Below are 17,687 nucleotides of genomic sequence, written 5' to 3'. Positions count from 1 at the left end.
CATTATTTGGTGTACTAGGCTACTAGCAACTAACTTATGGACATGGTAAGCCTAAAACAAATATCAATCTTGTTTAATACCCTCCCACGAGGCACACGCATATTTGTTCATCATGGTGTCTCAGATGTATGACATGTCACATGCTTTTGATCAAGTGAACCAGATTTGCAGGCCACAACATCAAGTAATAATTAGGTATTCGAGGGATACATTATCTTAGGATTTATATGCAAACAAGGTGACCCACATAGATATTACTATATTACAACTACTGATGGGTTGAAATAAAGAGAGTTAATTGCACATTGGAGATCGTTCCGGTTTGATGAAGAGAAATAAATATTTTGATATCGGTGTACCGTTTCAGGATGATTGATATATATATATATATGCTTGTATTTATTTACATAAGTATAAATTTATTAATTTTTATATTTATCAACATAAAATTTAAAATTCATATATTTTATAAGCCTAAATATTAGTTTAATTACATTAACCAATATATTACTTAAATAACAATTTTTTTTATATAAAAAATCAAAATTTTAACATTTTTTTTATTTAAAAAATCAAAATTTTAATATTACTTAAATAACAATTTTTTTTATATAAAAAATCAAAATTTTAACATTTTTTTTATTTAAAAAATCAAAATTTTAACTTTTTTTTTTTTTATTGTACTAGTTGAAACACCAAAAATATGTCTGGTATAGACCAGTACAATTCGGTATTTTTTCAGTACATTTTAGGGGGGTACCAATATCAATTTATTGGATACTACGATATATTTTCCTTAGTACAACTGATACCGTTACAATATTGACTTTCTTAGCTAAAATGGCCGGACCTAGGAAAGCATTTATTCCCATTAAATTTTCCAATTTTCTCTAACTTTTAGGTGGACATGAGTATTTTATATAAAATGATACCAAGTCATTCCTATCAAAATTCAATAAATGAGAGATATGTGTGTAAAAATAACTATCTACTAATACATATTTTTTAATTATTAGTGAGTTAGTTATTTTTTACTAACACGTTTTACACTTATTGAATTTTATTGCTACTGAGTTCGTATCACTTGATAGTAACTTTGAAATACGTTCTCGGACATGAGACATAGGAAGTTTATTTGATTTTAAATGCGACGTAGACCCTAAACGCTGCACCGTCCCACCGTCAAGTCAAGGACCATGCATTGATGCATGGCCATTGACTGGTCTAGGTTGCACTTTTTAAGACTACAGTACCAACCACCGAAAGCCACAGCGCGCTAAACCCACATAAAAAGACGACCATAGTCAGGTTCACGTTATACAATAATATTAGTATTTAATAAAATGCCTTTCTATGGAGATTAGCGCTTCCTAACACGAGTCTAAGGAACCATTCCCGCTTATTCAGGTGTATGTTCTGTGTTTGTTCCTTAAACTAAACTTATATTAATTTTTCGAGTCTCGTGAATTCCGGTTTGTCTTTGAGTCATACTGGTTCCTCTAATGAAATCACACCTGAATTCATGGGGTTCCAAAGCACTAGGTTTTAGTTCTGTGTTCATGTAATCTATTCTGTCACACCTTGTCTGGGTGTCTCTTTTATATATAAGTGTACGTGTTGCAAAGAAGGTGATGGGTTAATTGTTTCGTTTCATAGTTGAGACTTTGAGACATTTTGAGGTATCAAGGTTAGTAAAGCAAGTCCCTTTTTAGGCTTATGCTTCTTTGTCCTATATTTCTATTTTCTTAAGTTATTTGTTAGAGAAACGTGTGCTTGGCGCTTTGTAATTGAAGTTCTAAAATCAATTTGATCGAATCTCAATTGGGTTTCCTCTTTTTGAACTAAATTCAACATTTCTTCAATTTTGAGTATTGGATGTGAAAATTGTACAGTTCTCTTTTTTTATATATCAAATTATCAATGCACGGTTAGTTTAGCATTTTGGACCACTTTTATCCCTTTTTAACAAAGTAAAACTCAAAGCAACTTTACTTCGATCAAGAAGCAAGAAAAGTATTTTCGAATTGACAGCTAAACTATGCCTGGCTTTTTTGGTTCTCTATAATACATCAGTGTACAAAATACTAATTTATTAGTTTCTGCTTCATGGGTCCTTTTTTGTCTACCCCTACCGTGATATGCTGAGCTTTGATTTACTTGATGTCACAGGAAAAGCCAAATTTGTGAACAATTTCATAGGACAAAAGCCAATACAAAGGGAGGGACTAGAAAAGAACTTTTCAACTGATCGTAACATTTGAAAAATTTTCTAATATCCGGAAGAAAGAATGGAAACTGGTGTTCAATCAGCTTGGAGGAGTAGCTATTTGCATGGGCTAGAAAATGTAGAGGAAGACCAAGAGCTGAAGATAGTGTCATCTAAGCCTGCGATTGCTCAACCGCAAACACCACATGAGCCTATGGAATTCTTGTCAAGGTCGTGGAGTCTTTCGGCTTCAGAAATTTCAAAGGCTCTTGCTGAAAAGCAGAAAGAATTTTTCCATGACAAGAACCCCAACACTTGCCCAGAAGTAGTTCTTGTACCACAACTAGTAAGCTATCCCCACATATGGATTTGTATCATTTTCCTAATTTATCTTTAAGATTTTAATATCTTTGCAATTTTCCTCATTCATCATGGTTGTTAATTTGCCAAGGTTTTGGCCAAAATAAGGGAAGACAAAGTACAGACTTTGTTCACCAAAAGGAATGGATTCTTTCCTAATTAATAGCTTGTCTTAGTAAACAAACATAACTACATATATCTATAATCATGTATAATGCTGCTTGCATATGTGAAATATTCTCTTCATCTGCTTAAAAAAAAAAAACATAGTCATCAATTCTTTGTTCTAATTGCCCTGTTATTTCTTGCAGCCAGTCAAATTAATAAATCCTGTTAGTGCTCGGAGGACGGGTTCATTTGGAAAATGGTTCCACCACAAAGAGTCTAGTATCACCACAGTGAAGAAGAAAGACAAGGCACGTGTAGAAAATGCGCACACACATTCTGCTGTCTCAGTCGCAGGACTAGCTGCGGCCTTGGCTGCCGTGGCTGCAGCAGAAAACTCCAGCAGCTCAGGATCGAAAATGAACATGGCTTTGGCATCAGCTACAGAACTCTTGGCATCACACTGCATTGAGTTAGCTGAATTAGCTGGAGCTGATCACGATCGTGTGGCTTCTGTTGTCAGATCAGCAGTTGATATTCGAAGTCCTGGTGATCTAATGACTCTCACAGCTGCAGCTGCAACAGGTATTTGGCATTTTGCTTAGTCTTTCTATTCTGCATGATATATTAAAAGTATTTCCATAGAAGTCTCAAAATCATAAGTTACTCTTTCAACAAAACTTGACAATTTACCTCTTACAGATACATAGTTAACAATGGTCACAAATACTAATTTTGTGTATAATTATCAAGGGGGAGAAAAACGAAGATATAGTTGGCAAACATCTTGGATTATTCTGTTTTGAATAATATCAAGTACCAACAAAAATTGTATCTAGGCATTTTTTTTCCTTTGTAAATTAAGTTCTTTAGAGAAATATATCCTTAAAGTAAAATTGAATCTCTCTGTCAATCATACTGTGGGTAGGAAAGTAACCTTGCATCTCGGTCAAATCTTCCCAACTGTTGGATTAGCAACAATGAATTTGTCATTCATGGTTTCATACTGTGGTATAATTTTTGCTTGATGTTCATTTGATAAAATTTTCTTCCCTACTAAATTAGCTTTGCGGGGAGAAGCAGCTCTGAAAGCAAGATTGCCAAAAGAAGCAAAGAAGAATGCAGCTATAAGTCCCTATGATAGAAGTTTGACAGAGAGCCACTGGTGGAGTGCTGCTTCTCATAGTCAAATGGTGGAACAGAGTCCTCCCTTTGTTGGAGAATTATTGCAAGTCACACAAAAAGGTAATTTGCCATAAAAAAATTCAGAATCAGTTTAATATAGATCTAAAGTACTGTATAACCCATGCTATAACAGAATGCATAATCTGGATGTTATCCGAGTTTTGATAATGCTAGTTGTTTGGTTCACCAATTTCTAATTTCAGTCTACATTTCTTCCTCAATCATTTCTTATTATTGGTCGAAATAATAATGGAAGGAAAAGGATAAGACATTTGGACTATATCATCCACACTATTGGTTGATGACATTGAGCTCGGAACATTGAATATTATATTTCATGTTTTCTTTTGCTTTTAATAATTTCGCATGATTAAAGAATCTGTATGACTGGTTGAGCGTCAATTTTTTTGGGGCGTGCCCCTGTAGTAAGTTTAAGTAGCTATATTAAGTCACTTGCTATTGGAATTCACAGGAGTTTTACAATGGAAGCATGTCTCTGTCTACATCAACAAGAAATCCCAGGTACATAGAGGAAAAAAATAATGGAAGAGTGCATGATTAAATTTAAAAAAAAAAAAAAAAAAAAGCATTGTTTGCTCATGTCTAGCTTTCTCATATCACTCTATTTTCAGGTCATAATCAAGATCAAAAGCAAACATGTTGGAGGAGCCTTCTCCAAGAAGAATAAGTGTAAGCTTCAAGTCTCTAAACTTGGCATTGTTTCTAGTTTTCACTATTGCATATTTTCTTCACTTATTTATTTATTAATTAAGAAAAAACAAGATACACATGGTCTTGAATCCAAAACGTAATCTCCACTCCATTATTTATAAAGGAAGGAGGTGCCATTTGAACTAGAGCTCATTGGCCATGGTTTCTTTATAATGTAGAATTCTCTACACTTTCCCCTCTTTTGGAAAGTGTTTATTTCTTTGTTATATTGAAATTTCCACACTTAGGTTCTTTCTCACTTGAATATTTTATGCTGCTTTTAGGTGTTGTTTATGGAGTTTGTGATGAGGTTGCTGCATGGCCATATAGAAAAGAAAGGGAAATTTCAGACGAGGTCTATTTCGGCCTCAAAACTGCACAAGGTCTTCTAGAGTTCAAGTGCAAGAACAAGAATCATAAGCAGAAATGGGTTGATGAAATTCAGAATCTTCTTCGTCGAGTTAGCTGCATTGAAGCAACTGAAGGCTCTCTAGAATTTCTTAGTGTTAGTAATAGTATATGATGTAATTTGTGCATACGTAGTGAGAAGTAGGACAGATAACTTCCCAGTGCCATACTCGTATTTCATATGAGAAGATTTTCTTTTATACACATAATTTTGGAGCACGCAGCGTACTGTTCCTATGTTTTGTTTTCAGGACAAGAAATGTGAAAATTTTTACTTGAGAGTTTTCACTTTTCAAAGCCATTATGTAATTAGAAATTTATAATGGAGTGGAATATTGACTAAACAATTTAAAGTAATTAAATGTATACACAGATCTACCACTTTAAATGATTTATCTCCCAGAAGATAGAAAAAGTTTTGCTTTCCTTATGATGTAATACTCGAACCTTACAGAATGCTATAATCATTCACAAAGGTGACGTAATTGCAATTAAGATTGTAGCTCTACATAAAATATAAGCTTCAGTGTTAATTTGAGTTAAAATAAATAGTGGTGGAAGTTTTGGGAAAATTAGATTATAATGAATCAAATGACATGGATTCCAAGACTCAATTGTTTTCTAATTATGAAAAGGGAAATCTGCTGGATATGAAGTAGATAGAAGACAAATCATGTTGAATTTGGATTCTGAAACCACCGACAAGCAAAGAAAAAAAAAAAAAAAAAAAGGGGAAAAACCCAACTTCAAGGACAAAGGAGGTTTTATTATTATTAAGTAATAGTTTCCTATCAGGGAATATGTCCAAAACATATTCCCACCAATATCGTTTCTCAAAAAAAAAAAAAAAACCCACATATATCAAGCTTGCAAAATAAATGTACCCCATTGGACGGGGGAAAGTCCATAATACTACAATACAAGACAAATTAACATCTTTTTTCTCTTGGTAATTTTACTTTTTTGAGAAGAAGTGGTAAGGGAATGGGGAGTAAGAAAGTTTTTGTAAAAACTTGACTAAAAATAATAAAAATATAATTTTAAATGCCTTATTCGGGTTTTATTCAAGGGATGGGTGAAAAGGATGGCACTCAACCATCAGTCACATTTCTGCACAACTAAACTATCAGCACGAATCACATGTTCAACGTCCTTGGTTTTGTTTTCAAATGAAAACTTGCTTGTTGAGATACTAGTCCACTGCTCGGAATTTACACGAATGCTTTCACCAGACTTGACAGGCCTATAATTCAAAACAAAACTCTCTACAAAAATGAAGCTACTTCTGCACACAAATTCCCCTAGTTTAGTCTGATAATATGAACCATTGGCTGACACTGAGTGTCCTTTGTAAAGAAGGGGGGAAAATAAAATGAGAAGATATATGAACCCGAGTAATGTAGAATTTTTACAACATTGACATATTTTTGCACAGAGATTCAAAAAAGGGCAACATGAAAGTGTAATGGGTGATGGTAAAAATTATGGATTCCGCATCGGGGTAATTTACTTCACGGACAAAGATACAGAGGTGGTCAGAATCTGATTCAAAGAATGCTCAAAATCTTGTAGTCTTCTACCAATGTATTCTAACTCATGTTCAACTCAGGGATGAAGTACAGGTATGAATGATTGCGCATGTTATTTGAATTCCAGAACTAAGTGAAATATATTGTGCGAACAATTCAAATGAAGAATTGAATGTATAATACATAGAGTTTGCAACCCCTCTCTCAGCCACTTTATGTACTTCTTTACCCTCAAAATACAACAGTCTTCTTGCCCTCATAAGGTAACACTCGCAGCTCACAGTACGACTTTATAGCCTTTGCAAGGCATTGTTTCTCAAGGTTCTCTGATTTCTGCACAAAACTCAGCAAGTTATCTCTGTGGGAAACTCTCTCAACCTGCAAAATGGATAGAGATGTACTTTAAGCTGTTCATAATTTGAAGGAACAATCATGTATGATTAATGCAAACTGATTGCCAACTACCAGTACTCTGTGCAACAGTCAGAAACTATTAATAACGATATCTAAAGCAGAAGCCTGCATGATCTTGAAGCAAATTACAAAAATGGAGTTTGGCACATAGCGCGCGCACACTCATTCAAAAAAGAAAGTATTTCATAAATCATCAGTTTTATGGTTACGTCAAAGACACTGTACCACAACCCCCCCCCCCCTCCCCCACCCCAAAAAAAAAAAGAAAAGAAAAGAAAAGTACACGCTAAGTATACATGGTCCACAATTTATGGTTAAACATGCCAGAGGTTTAAGATGGTACTGTGACAGCAAACATCAAGTTTACATCATCATAGAGTAGATGGAGAAAATTCTAAAAAACATTAAAAATAAAATAAAATTTAATCACCATCTGTTCGATAATAGGCCCTGCATCAAGTTCTTCAGTCACAAAGTGACTTGTTGCACCAATCAATTTCACGCCTGCAACAAAAGCCTGCCAACACATTCTAGCAAATTAAGCATGAATAGGCAGTTAGGAAGAGAGTATAGAAATGATTGAAAAGGTGATAATTATATAACCCATGAAGAAGGCAGGATTGCTGAACCTGTCTAGATGGATTCCACCCTTGAATGATGGCAAAAGGCCATGGTGAATGTTAATAACATCCTTTCCATAGCTCCTTAAGAAATTACCAGATAATATCTGCAAAGACAAATTGATGTTGTAGATCTTAAATATTGCACAGAGTAATTCTATTATATCTACAAATCTCTATAAGGTTTCTATTTCAAATAAGAGCACCAATACGAATACAGTAGAATTCAATAAAATTTCAAGTAATCATCTGTTGACTTTGAGGATCATAGGAGGGTAAAGAAAGCCTACTCCTCAAACAATATCTGGAAATTCAAATGATAAACATCATCTACTAGTACTTTTTCCATTTTAATTGTCAAAATAATAGGTGATACAGTGAGAGCACAGAACAACAAAATCAGATTTACCTGCATGTACCTAGCAAGTACTAAAAAATCAGTATTCGGAACCAACTCTAAGATATCCCCTTCTCTTTTATTCTCCTTGGTTGTGCGTAAATAATGATAAGGAATACCATGCCTTTCAAGAAAACGAATTACATGGGTGTTTGAACCTCTATCGTGATTACTGTTACGAAAAAAAAAAAAAAAAACATAAATCAACATCATCAAAATGTAAAGGATACATTGAAGGGTGGAAGTCCCAAAACTTCACCTTATTACACAGGTTATATCTACTGGTAGCCTTCCGTCCTGCCATCCATGCAACAAATCAACCAGGCAATGGTCCTGCAGCAAGAAAAAGAGAGCTTAAATATGCACAAAGTTAATTCAAGTTAAAATAACATCATACACCTGCTTTACCCAAAAAGTAGTACCACACTTCATGAGGCGGAGGTCATTAGCTTGAATCTCACCTTCCCTCTACCCTTGGGGCCAAACTTACTCATCAAAATAATAGTAGTAATAATAATAACATAATGTACCTGTTTTGAAGCAAGGACGGCAATTTTATATTTGGGGTCTTGGTTGGGCACCCGGACAAAGATCTCATTGCGTTGAACATTTTTGACAGATTATTAAAGTCTTCATCCATTTGCTCACGTGGCCATTTAACAGGATCAAAAATAAACTGACTGCCATGTTGCACACATATATGTGGTAACAGAGTCAAGAATAATCCACAGGCATGTTACCTAAATATATAGCTTTATAGTTCAACAAATCAAGTATCCTTAAACATTGAACTTACTTGAAAACAACATTCAATTCTAGACAAACCACTACTTTGAGGATCCTTCCCACTACCACCCTCTGACATGTGCCAAAGCAACAAAAACAAGCGTTTCAACAGCCAGATCAAAACAATCCAGCCATTTACTCACAAATAACGAAAGCCAATTTTTCTTCTCACACACACGCATGCATACACGATTCATTGCCTCAAAAGTATCTCTTATTAAGAACCCACCTAACACTAAATGGCAAAATTAAACCACTAAGTCAACTCTTTGATTATCACATTTGTTAACAACAACATTTCACTTGATTCAAATCCACCCCAACAATTGAGAAGCTAGATTTTAGTAAATAACCAATACAAACTAAATAGAACAAAGTATATTTCTTTGTTCTGCTTTCTACATTGGATTAAACAAATTAACATACACATACAAGACAGCATTCCAATGAACTAACAAAATACCTTCTAGAATAGAAGACTCGCTTGTTTTCGGGTACGAAAACATCAGCGCCGAGTATGTTGCCCCTTTAGAAGCTATACAATCCGACAGCTTGGCAACAATCCCGACCGCATCCTATTACATAGTCAAATTCAATTCAATTCCATTCTCATCTCAGAAGCCCATTAAAATTTAACTAAACTTATCCAATAAGACAAAAAAAAANAATGTGAATAGGGAATAAGGGACTTACAGGGCATTGGAAGACGTGGATTCCATGGGTGAGAACGGAAGAGCTTGAGGAATCGAGGGACTGGCCAGGGAATCTCAAGGACTTGAAGGACCGATTTCCAAATCCAATAACTTGGGGGAGCTTGTTGAAACTCTTCGTGTCAAGCTCATTCTCTCTCTCTCTCTCTCTCTCTCTCACAACGGCCAAGGCCAACAAACTGAAACGAACACAACCCACAAAAGTGTGCTGGCGCTTTAGTTTACCTCACAATTTGAAGCTCTAGTAGTTGTAGCTATACGATGTCGTTTCACTGTTTTTTTTTTTTTTTTTGGACGTTATAGCTGTTGATCTTTATTGGACACGTGGCTGCTGTCAACTGTCAACTCCAACTCCAACTCTAACTCTAACTTCAAACTCCAGTCTTTCTAATTTTGTTGGAGACTAGCAGTATTTAATTATTAACGAATCACAGGCGTCAAAGGTCTTTGCCTGCCTACTGCCTAGGAATATTCTCTACATCTAGCTTAATATAATTGAGGTTTGGGGCAAATTTAAATAAAAATTTTAAGGGTAAAATATCATTTCGTCCCTAAACTATCATAAAAGTTCGTTTTTCGTCCCTAAACTTTCAAAAGTTCTATTTTCGTCCCTAAACTATCACAAAAGTTCGTTTTTCGTCCTTAAACTTTCAAAAATTCTATTTTCGTCTCTAAATTTTCATAAGTTCTGACGGAGTGCTGACGTGGCTTGTCAGGGTGCTGATGTGGGAGGGACGAAAATCAATACGTTTGGAAAAGTTTAGGGACGAAAATAGAACGTTTGAAAGTTTGGATGAAAAATGAACTTTTGTGATAGTTTAGGGACGAAAATAAAACTTTTGAAAGTTTAGGGACGAAAAACAAACTTTTGTGATAGTTTAGGGACGAAAATGATATTTTACCCAAATTTTAATATTTAAATATCACTTAACTAATATTTAATTTATTTACCTTTCAAAAAATATATATTTAATTTATTTTTCATCAATCTTATTAATATTCTGTATTATTATTATATTTAATTTAAAATTCATTATTATCTTAGTTTAATATGTTCCATTTATTTCAACGATACTAAAATTGTTACCAATTTTACTACATAAATCTTATAAATTAATGTGTTAACCATAAATAAATTTGATTCAAACATTTATTTTTTATATTATTTAATTGGTACCAATCATATTCTTGCCACATTAATTTGTAAATTATTTTATTTTATCTTTTTATAATAACTTTAACATTTATTATTCACTTAATAGTGATTTGATTTAATTAAGTTTTTATAAGTTTTTCAAAATTACTATATACGTTTTTATATTTAGGTTTTATTAACTTCTTCTTTTTTACAAATTAATAATAGCTAGCTAGTCCATTTAATCAATCCCTTGTAACTTTTTTTTTTTTTTTTTTTAAGGAAGCAATTTAAGGTTTCAATTTAGTTAGATTTTTATTGACTCGATATTTTGGAGGACTTTTTTTAGAGATATAAGAAAGAAAGAAAACCCGTCTATAATTTTTTTTTCTTTGGAAAAAATTAACCATCATCAAAAAACTTTGTTTTTGTACCATTTTAAGGCTTTCTTTTTTCAATAGGGAGGCTTGGGACCTCTTTATAATTTTTTGGGGGGCATAGTAGGCCATAGGCTTAGACTTCAATCCGACACCACATAAGTTTGATACTTAAGCATGTTATGAATTGGGTGTGGATGGGGTATGTCCCTAGACAACTCCATATTCTTGACCCTTTCTCCCTCCAAATTCTTGGCCCCCCTCCATGGATCAGCCCAAACAACTCCACAGATCAGCTTAAAAAAATTAGCAAACAATTCTTACAAAAATAAAATGAAATAATCATTAGTCCATATTCTACTTGTTTATACTTTATACTTTAGCATCTTTAACTCAAAATCTTGGCTACATCCTTGATGAAAGGGCTTCGAGCTATTAGTTCAATGGTATTGACACTCTCTATGGTGCCCATTTTTCGAATTCAAACCTCACCTCCTCTCTCTTTCTATTTACCTAACCAAAAAATAACCAATATGAAAGGTCCAAAGTTCTAAAATTTAGTGATATTCGTATTAGTCAATTCTTATTCAGACTAAAACTAAAATTCAAATTCTCTCAATCATTTATTTTAAGTCAATAAACAAAACCAAGGTAAAAGCAAAGGAAGTAAGTTTGGCCAAGCAGTAGAGTCTAAATGTCTAATGGGATTATCAATTTGTGGGTTCCAGTTAGCTCAAATAGTAAAGTCTCTGATAATTGAATAAAAGATCTGTAGTTCAATCTTCACTTACACCAAAAACTAATTAATGTCTTAGTCTGATAAGAAGAGCTATAATCCAGAGTGAATGTCATAGGTTGAAATTCTCTCAAAAAAAAAAAAGATTATCAATTTAGGTTGGAATCTCTCTCCTCGACTTGTTGTAAGTAAAAAATATCAAAAATAATTGGACAAAACCTGCCTTAAAAATTATAAATAAATATATAAAAAAAAAAAATTTATGGGGTTGGGCGACAATTGGCCCGAGCCGAGCCCCCAGTTGGGCTCAAATTTAAGTTGGGCTAATCACTGTCTGGTTTTCTCAAGAGTACTAAACTACTAACAGTACTAACACACTTCAAGCGCTACAGAATCAGCTACGTGGCTAAAAGTGAGTGCTGAAGAAGCCTCACTGGACCAATTTCACCGGAGAGAAAACCCAGGCCCAGGTCCCAGATCCTCTCTCTCCTACCAAAACCATCGTCTTTTCTTTCCTTTCTAGTTAGTCAATCTTGGGTAGAAGAAAGAATTATAGCAAACAACTCCTCCAAATCCCTCAATCGCATATATTTTTAACTTCCAAATCAATATACAAAACACACGCGCGCGCCTGAGGAGCTACAATCTTAAAATGCCTGTAAGTTTATCTTTCTCTTTAAGACGATCTACCTAACCCAGATCTCTATTCTAATCTTCTTCTTTTGTGTATTTTACTTACATGGATTAATTTTGATTTTTACGGGGTTGGTGGGGTTATGATCGTGTGCAGTTCGGGACTGTAATAGAGGTGGAACCGCCGAGCCCACTGAGATACATAATCGGAGCTGCCATCATGATGATCGGAGTGGTATTACCCGTTGGATACATGATGTTCCGTACCAAACGTGTCCCTTCCTCTTCTTCTTACTCCAAACAGACGTAGGTATAGGTGTGCCTTTTTTACTGCTTTTTAATTTTATTTTTAACCGTGACAATAATTTTCATGTTATTGAAATTGGTACAATTTGAAAATCCAAATTTCAAACACTTGAATTGAATGTTACCGAATTATGGTTTTGAAGTGAACAGAAATTTAAATTTGGGTTTAAAAAAAAAAAAAAATTCCACTTCACTGTGCCTAATGCAAAATCTTAATGTTAGCTTAGGTACTTTTTATCTGGGGTACTGAATTGGAATAATTTAATTAAAGGATCTTTGGTGTTGCTATTTCAGGAACAAAGTTTTGATATAGAGAGAGAGAATGAGAATTGAGAGCTTTTGGATTCGATTTGCGGGTTGTTAGTGAAGAAGGCGAAAGAGAAAAAAAGAAAGAAAGGATTTAACAGATCTGCAAAGTATAAATGTAAATGCAATGAAACTCCATTTCTGTTATATGGGTTGTTTAGAAAATGATATGCATGCATTTCAATTCAATATTCCTTGTTGCCTGGATTTCATTGTGAGCTGTAAGGATTTAACAGATCTGCAAAGTATAAATGTAAATGCAATGAAACTCCATTTCTGTTATATGGGTTGTTTAGAAAATGATATGCATGCATTTCAATTCAATATTCCTTGTTGCCTGGATTTCATTGTGAGCTGATTTGGAGTTTGACTTTGTACTTACATTTCTTTACTGGGATAGATTTTGTCCATTTTTATGTCTTGGCATTTTTGAGTTACAATAATATTGCCGTTCTCATTAAACAAGTAGAATCATACGTTTATACTTATATCTGTTTTAGCTAGATTGAAACTTAAATTGGATCTGCTGGCAATCATTAGAAGCTAGATTTATCTTCAGTTGTGTGCACTCTTATTTTTTATGCCTAAAGTGGCATTTTTGAGGTATCTTGTGAATTCTGTTGTGTTAACAAATTGCATATTGTGTGTGAGTTAAAAATAGCGGATCAAATAAGCATGAGGAACTTTTTGTTAGGGGTTTTGTGGGTTTTGTAAAGGACCTTTAAAGGGTTTTGTCATTCCAATTCATTGTCTTGATGATGAACTAAAGGCTCTCAAGAAGAACACACAGAAGATGCTTATTAAACTTACTTGAGTGGCCCTCATGTTTTTATGCAGGAAGATGGATCAAATTAGTTGATTTTGTCGTCTTGTTCCTTTTTTTTGGGGGGTAATTAGTGCTAATAACTGTTCATGGTGATGCTTTTCTGCATGCTATCATACAAATTGAGTAGATCTGTCACTTGAATGGTTTTGTGAAACACTTTAAATATCAAGGGCCATGGTGATGAAAATGGCTTTATGGAGAAATGTATTCGTAAGGTTTAGGTACATTGATCTGGCACATTTGATGTAGTATGCAATTCATAGCCTAATGAAATTTAGGGCTACTATGGTTTGTGCCGGGTTCTTTTATTTCTAAGAACATAAATTAAGCATATAGAGAATCAGTGATCTTCACTATTGCATAGTGTAAGTCACCTATTTGATCTGTCAACTTATTCTAAAGCTTGTGCAACTTGCCATGGTGCTGATGCCAAATTAGTTACCAGATTTTTCAAAAGTCAGCACTAGAATAAGGGTTGGGGAGCCCTTGGAATTTAGTTAGGTGGCCAGGGGTGGGGTGGGGTGGAGTTTGGAGGTATGTCTGAAGTTGGTGAGTGGAAAAAGAGTATCGAGTAAGGATTAAAGATTCACTGTCAAACAAGCTCAAAGATGACCTGATTTCAGTGGAATGGGATGTTGGAATTACAGGAGGTTTATCGAGACTGTTTGATGGGTCGTACATGGTTTTAGAAAGTGTTCAACCTTGAAGAAGTTAAAAATGAAAGAGGAAAAGAGGAAGGTACCTAGGCTGTCATGTAAGTTTCTGAGCACCTATGCATGAATGTGGGGGCAATTTCACCCTCAGCCAAAACTTCGGGGCCAGAAATTCTTATTAAACATCAATCAAATCAGGCTTTAAATCAGTCCTAAAAATGGTACTATTTTTGTTACTACTCAAGATTGGCAGCAGAAATGTCAAAATGTTGGAATCATGTAGAACTACTATGTCCAAAAATTCTGTAATGCTTATGCCAAATTCTCTATAGCTTGCAACTTGCAAGTACGATCACAACTCTGTAAGAGCATCTACATTCGAAAATGTCATCCTTTATTATTTTACCATCCCAAAAAACAACTTTATCATTTAGACCATACTATTTTACAACACACCCAACATCTCAACTTTTATTTTATCATACAACACATCAAAATAATATATATTATACAATAAAATAATATAAAATTATCTCTTACTCCTTTCTAATTTCTGTCTCTCTTTCACTCTCTCAACCACCCATCTACATAGCAACCACCCTCTCGACCACACCACCTCCACACAGCAACCTATTCACCAACACACAGCAACCACCATGACACCAAACCCGCCACAAACCCAGCAAATATCCAGCCACAAACCAACCAAAAACCCATTAAAAAATAAACAAACAAACCCAGCACCACCATGCCCACTACCCTTTGCCCACCACCGCTACTACCACCAGCACAAATCTGCATCAGCAAACCACTACCACAGCAACCCCCACCTCCACCATCATCAATCACCCACCACCCACCCTTTCACCGCAACCACGGTAAGCCCTACCTCCACCATCATCAACACCCACCACCACCGCAACCCCCCACCACTACCACCACATCAATCACAAACCTAACCCCACACACACACCCACACTTATCAAACCCATTGCCGCTGCATCCATCCACCACCGAAGCACAGCAGATCAGTGGAGTTCGAACTAAGCACACCCACGCTGGACCAAGCAAACACACTCATCAAACCACACGTCGGACCAAGCACACCTACTACCCACGTTGAACCAAGCACACCCATGCCGATCTCAACCAACCACATTGTGAGAGAGAGAAATAAACCTAGCTACACTAGAAAAAACTTAGCATCGTGAGAAAGAGAGAGAGAGCTCTAAGAGAAGGAGTAAGTGAGGACTGAAAGGAGAGAGAGAATCAGAGAAGAGGAAGTGAAATCAAAGGAAGTGGGAGACAGAGTGTGAGACGGTACAGTGTTACAGTAATCTTTTGGAATTAAAATATATTATAATTTTTACAATTGTGTTACAGTGTCATCCTACATTTAGGATGGCACTGTAGCACAATTGCAAAAAAATTTGCAATTCTCAGATTTTACAAGTCTGGCTGCTGGGCTCTTTTTGTGCCTTGATACTAAATTTTCTCTACATTTTCCATTTACAATCCCCAATGGGAATGCTCTAATGCGTGCAAGTGAATCATTGCTGATTTTTGAGTTTTTATTTTTTATTATTTATTTATTTATTTATTTTATATATGGTTAGAAGAGTAGAGAGTGCAATTTCTATTCAGGTAAGGATACAATGGATGAGTGGCATAATAAAATAATGCTAACATTATGTAACTAGTTCGGCCTCTTGATAATAAAATGTGTTCCTTCGTTTTGTAAGATACACACTATCCTTTTCTTCTTCTTCTTCTTCTTTCTTTTTTTTTTTTTTTTTTTTTTTTCACCACCTCCACACAGCAACCTATTTACCACCACACAGCAACCACCATGACACCAAACCCGCCACAAACCCAGCAAATATCCAGCCACAAACCAACCAAAAACCCATTAAAAAATAAACAAACAAACCTAGCACCACCAAGCCATCACCATTCCCACTGCCCTCTGCCCACCACCGGTACTACCACCAGCACGAATCTGCATCAGCAAACCACTACCACAACAACCCCCATCTCCACCATCATCAATCACCCACTACCCACCCTTTCACCACAACCACGGTAACCCCCACCTCCACCATCATCAACACCCACCACCACCATAACCCCCTACCACTACCACCACATCAATCACAAACCCAACCCCACACCCACACTCATCAAACCCATTGCCACTGCAGCCATCAACCACCGAAACACAGCAGATCGGTGGAGTTCGAACTAAGCACACCCATGCTGGACCAAGCAAACACACTCATCAAACCACACGTCGAACCAAGCACACCTACTACTCACGTCGAACCAAGCACACCCATGTCGATCTCAACCAACCACATTGTGAGAGAGAGAAGAAAAAACCTAGCCACACCAGAAAAAACTCAGCACCGTGAGAAAGAGTGAGAGAGCTCTAAGAGGAGTGAGTGAGGACTAAAAGGAGAGAGAGAATCAGAGAAGAGGAAGTGAAATCAAAAGGAGTGGGAGTCAGAGTGTGAGACAGTATAGTGCTACAGTGATCTTTTGGAATTAAAATATATTATCATTTTTATAATTGTGTTACAATGTCATCCTACATTTAGGATGGCACTGTAGCACAATTGCAAAAAAATTTGCAATTCTCAGATTTTACAAGTCTGGCTGCTGGGCTCTTTTTGTGCCTTGATACTAAATTTTCTCTACATTTTCCATTTGCAATCCCCAATGAGAATGCTCTAATGCTTGCATGTGAATCATTGCTGATTTTTGAGTTTTTTATTTTGTTTTATTTATTTATTTATTTTATATATGGTTAGAAGAGTAGAGAGTGCAATTTCTGTTCAGGTAAGGATACAATGGATGGGTGGCACAATGAAATAATGCTAACATTATGTAACTAGTTCGGCCTCTTGATAATAAAATGTGTTCCTTCGTTTTGTAAGATACACACTATCCTTTTCTTCTTCTTCTTTTCTTTTTTCTTTTTTTTTCTTTTTTTCTCCGTTTGATGATTAAGTTACACCTGTTCTCATGGAAGTAGGAAATATCAAATAAGTTACAACTGTTTAGCAACATCATTTCCTTGCTTCAGACAAATATTCATCTGAGGATGATCTTTATAGATAGGTGGTAATATATTGTGAGAAACTGAGAATCAACTGCCAGTAGAGGCAAAGGTGGAGGAGCTGTTAGAGAGCATTTCAAACTTATAACAGAAGTCGCTAACGTCTTGGAAGTTGGAGGGATGATATTGACTGAAGTTAGGAAGCATAGACTAATAAGGGAAGCAA

At 35.3% G+C, this 17,687-nt stretch overlaps 3 protein-coding genes across 6 annotated transcripts; 2 read left to right on the top strand and 1 right to left on the bottom strand.

The window, feature by feature from the left end:
- Nucleotides 1-1,298: 1,298 nt before the first annotated feature.
- Nucleotides 1,299-5,272, top strand: LOC112028049 (VAN3-binding protein). 2 transcript variants are annotated; one of them, XM_065776793.1, is made up of 7 exons: nucleotides 1,299-1,407; nucleotides 2,170-2,552; nucleotides 2,878-3,256; nucleotides 3,737-3,916; nucleotides 4,329-4,378; nucleotides 4,489-4,546; nucleotides 4,852-5,272. In XM_065776793.1, the coding sequence occupies exons 2-7, from the start codon at nucleotides 2,289-2,291 to the stop codon at nucleotides 5,088-5,090; spliced, it is 1,170 nt and encodes a 389-aa protein (XP_065632865.1). In that variant the 5' UTR covers nucleotides 1,299-1,407; nucleotides 2,170-2,288; the 3' UTR covers nucleotides 5,091-5,272. The 2 variants fall into 2 exon arrangements, with proteins under 2 accessions (XP_065632865.1, XP_023916467.1); XM_024060699.2 differs by having other exon boundaries at nucleotides 1,299-1,687.
- A 1,067-nt stretch (nucleotides 5,273-6,339) lies between these two features.
- LOC112028044 (formyltetrahydrofolate deformylase 1, mitochondrial) lies at nucleotides 6,340-9,662 on the bottom strand. Its single transcript, XM_024060694.2, is given in 12 exon segments — nucleotides 6,340-6,882; nucleotides 7,349-7,435; nucleotides 7,548-7,564; nucleotides 7,567-7,645; nucleotides 7,948-8,107; nucleotides 8,195-8,268; nucleotides 8,466-8,524; nucleotides 8,527-8,615; nucleotides 9,185-9,248; nucleotides 9,251-9,296; nucleotides 9,415-9,533; nucleotides 9,536-9,662. Coding segments are annotated over 12 exon segments (969 nt in total). The 5' UTR covers nucleotides 9,564-9,662; the 3' UTR covers nucleotides 6,340-6,735.
- Nucleotides 9,663-12,089: 2,427 nt separating this feature from the next.
- LOC112028068 (uncharacterized) lies at nucleotides 12,090-13,136 on the top strand. Of its 3 annotated transcripts, none has more exons than XM_024060731.2 (3): nucleotides 12,090-12,337; nucleotides 12,470-12,628; nucleotides 12,913-13,136. In XM_024060731.2, the coding sequence occupies exons 1-2, from the start codon at nucleotides 12,332-12,334 to the stop codon at nucleotides 12,620-12,622; spliced, it is 159 nt and encodes a 52-aa protein (XP_023916499.1). In that variant the 5' UTR covers nucleotides 12,090-12,331; the 3' UTR covers nucleotides 12,623-12,628; nucleotides 12,913-13,136. The 3 variants fall into 3 exon arrangements, with proteins under 3 accessions (XP_023916499.1, XP_023916498.1, XP_023916497.1); XM_024060730.2 differs by having other exon boundaries at nucleotides 12,093-12,337; nucleotides 12,470-12,622; XM_024060729.2 differs by having other exon boundaries at nucleotides 12,097-12,337; nucleotides 12,470-12,618.
- Nucleotides 13,137-17,687: the final 4,551 nt, after the last annotated feature.

This window comes from Quercus suber, unplaced genomic scaffold (genome assembly GCF_002906115.3).
Source record: "Quercus suber isolate HL8 unplaced genomic scaffold, Cork oak 2.0 scaffold_142, whole genome shotgun sequence".
Classification (NCBI taxonomy): domain Eukaryota; kingdom Viridiplantae; phylum Streptophyta; class Magnoliopsida; order Fagales; family Fagaceae; genus Quercus; species Quercus suber.
This window is presented reverse-complemented; position numbering and strand designations above follow the sequence as displayed.

What these genes read in the sequence shown, in the direction of transcription:
- LOC112028049 (XM_065776793.1), top strand. Translation starts at nt 2,289, where the DNA reads ATGGAAACTGGTGTTCAATCAGCTTGGAGGAGTAGCTATTTGCATGGG. An exon ending in CACAGCTGCAGCTGCAACAG is followed by an intron (nt 3,257 to 3,736) that starts GTATTTGGCATT and finishes CTACTAAATTAG; the next exon opens with CTTTGCGGGGAGAAGCAGCT. An exon ending in ACATCAACAAGAAATCCCAG is followed by an intron (nt 4,379 to 4,488) that starts GTACATAGAGGA and finishes CTCTATTTTCAG; the next exon opens with GTCATAATCAAGATCAAAAG.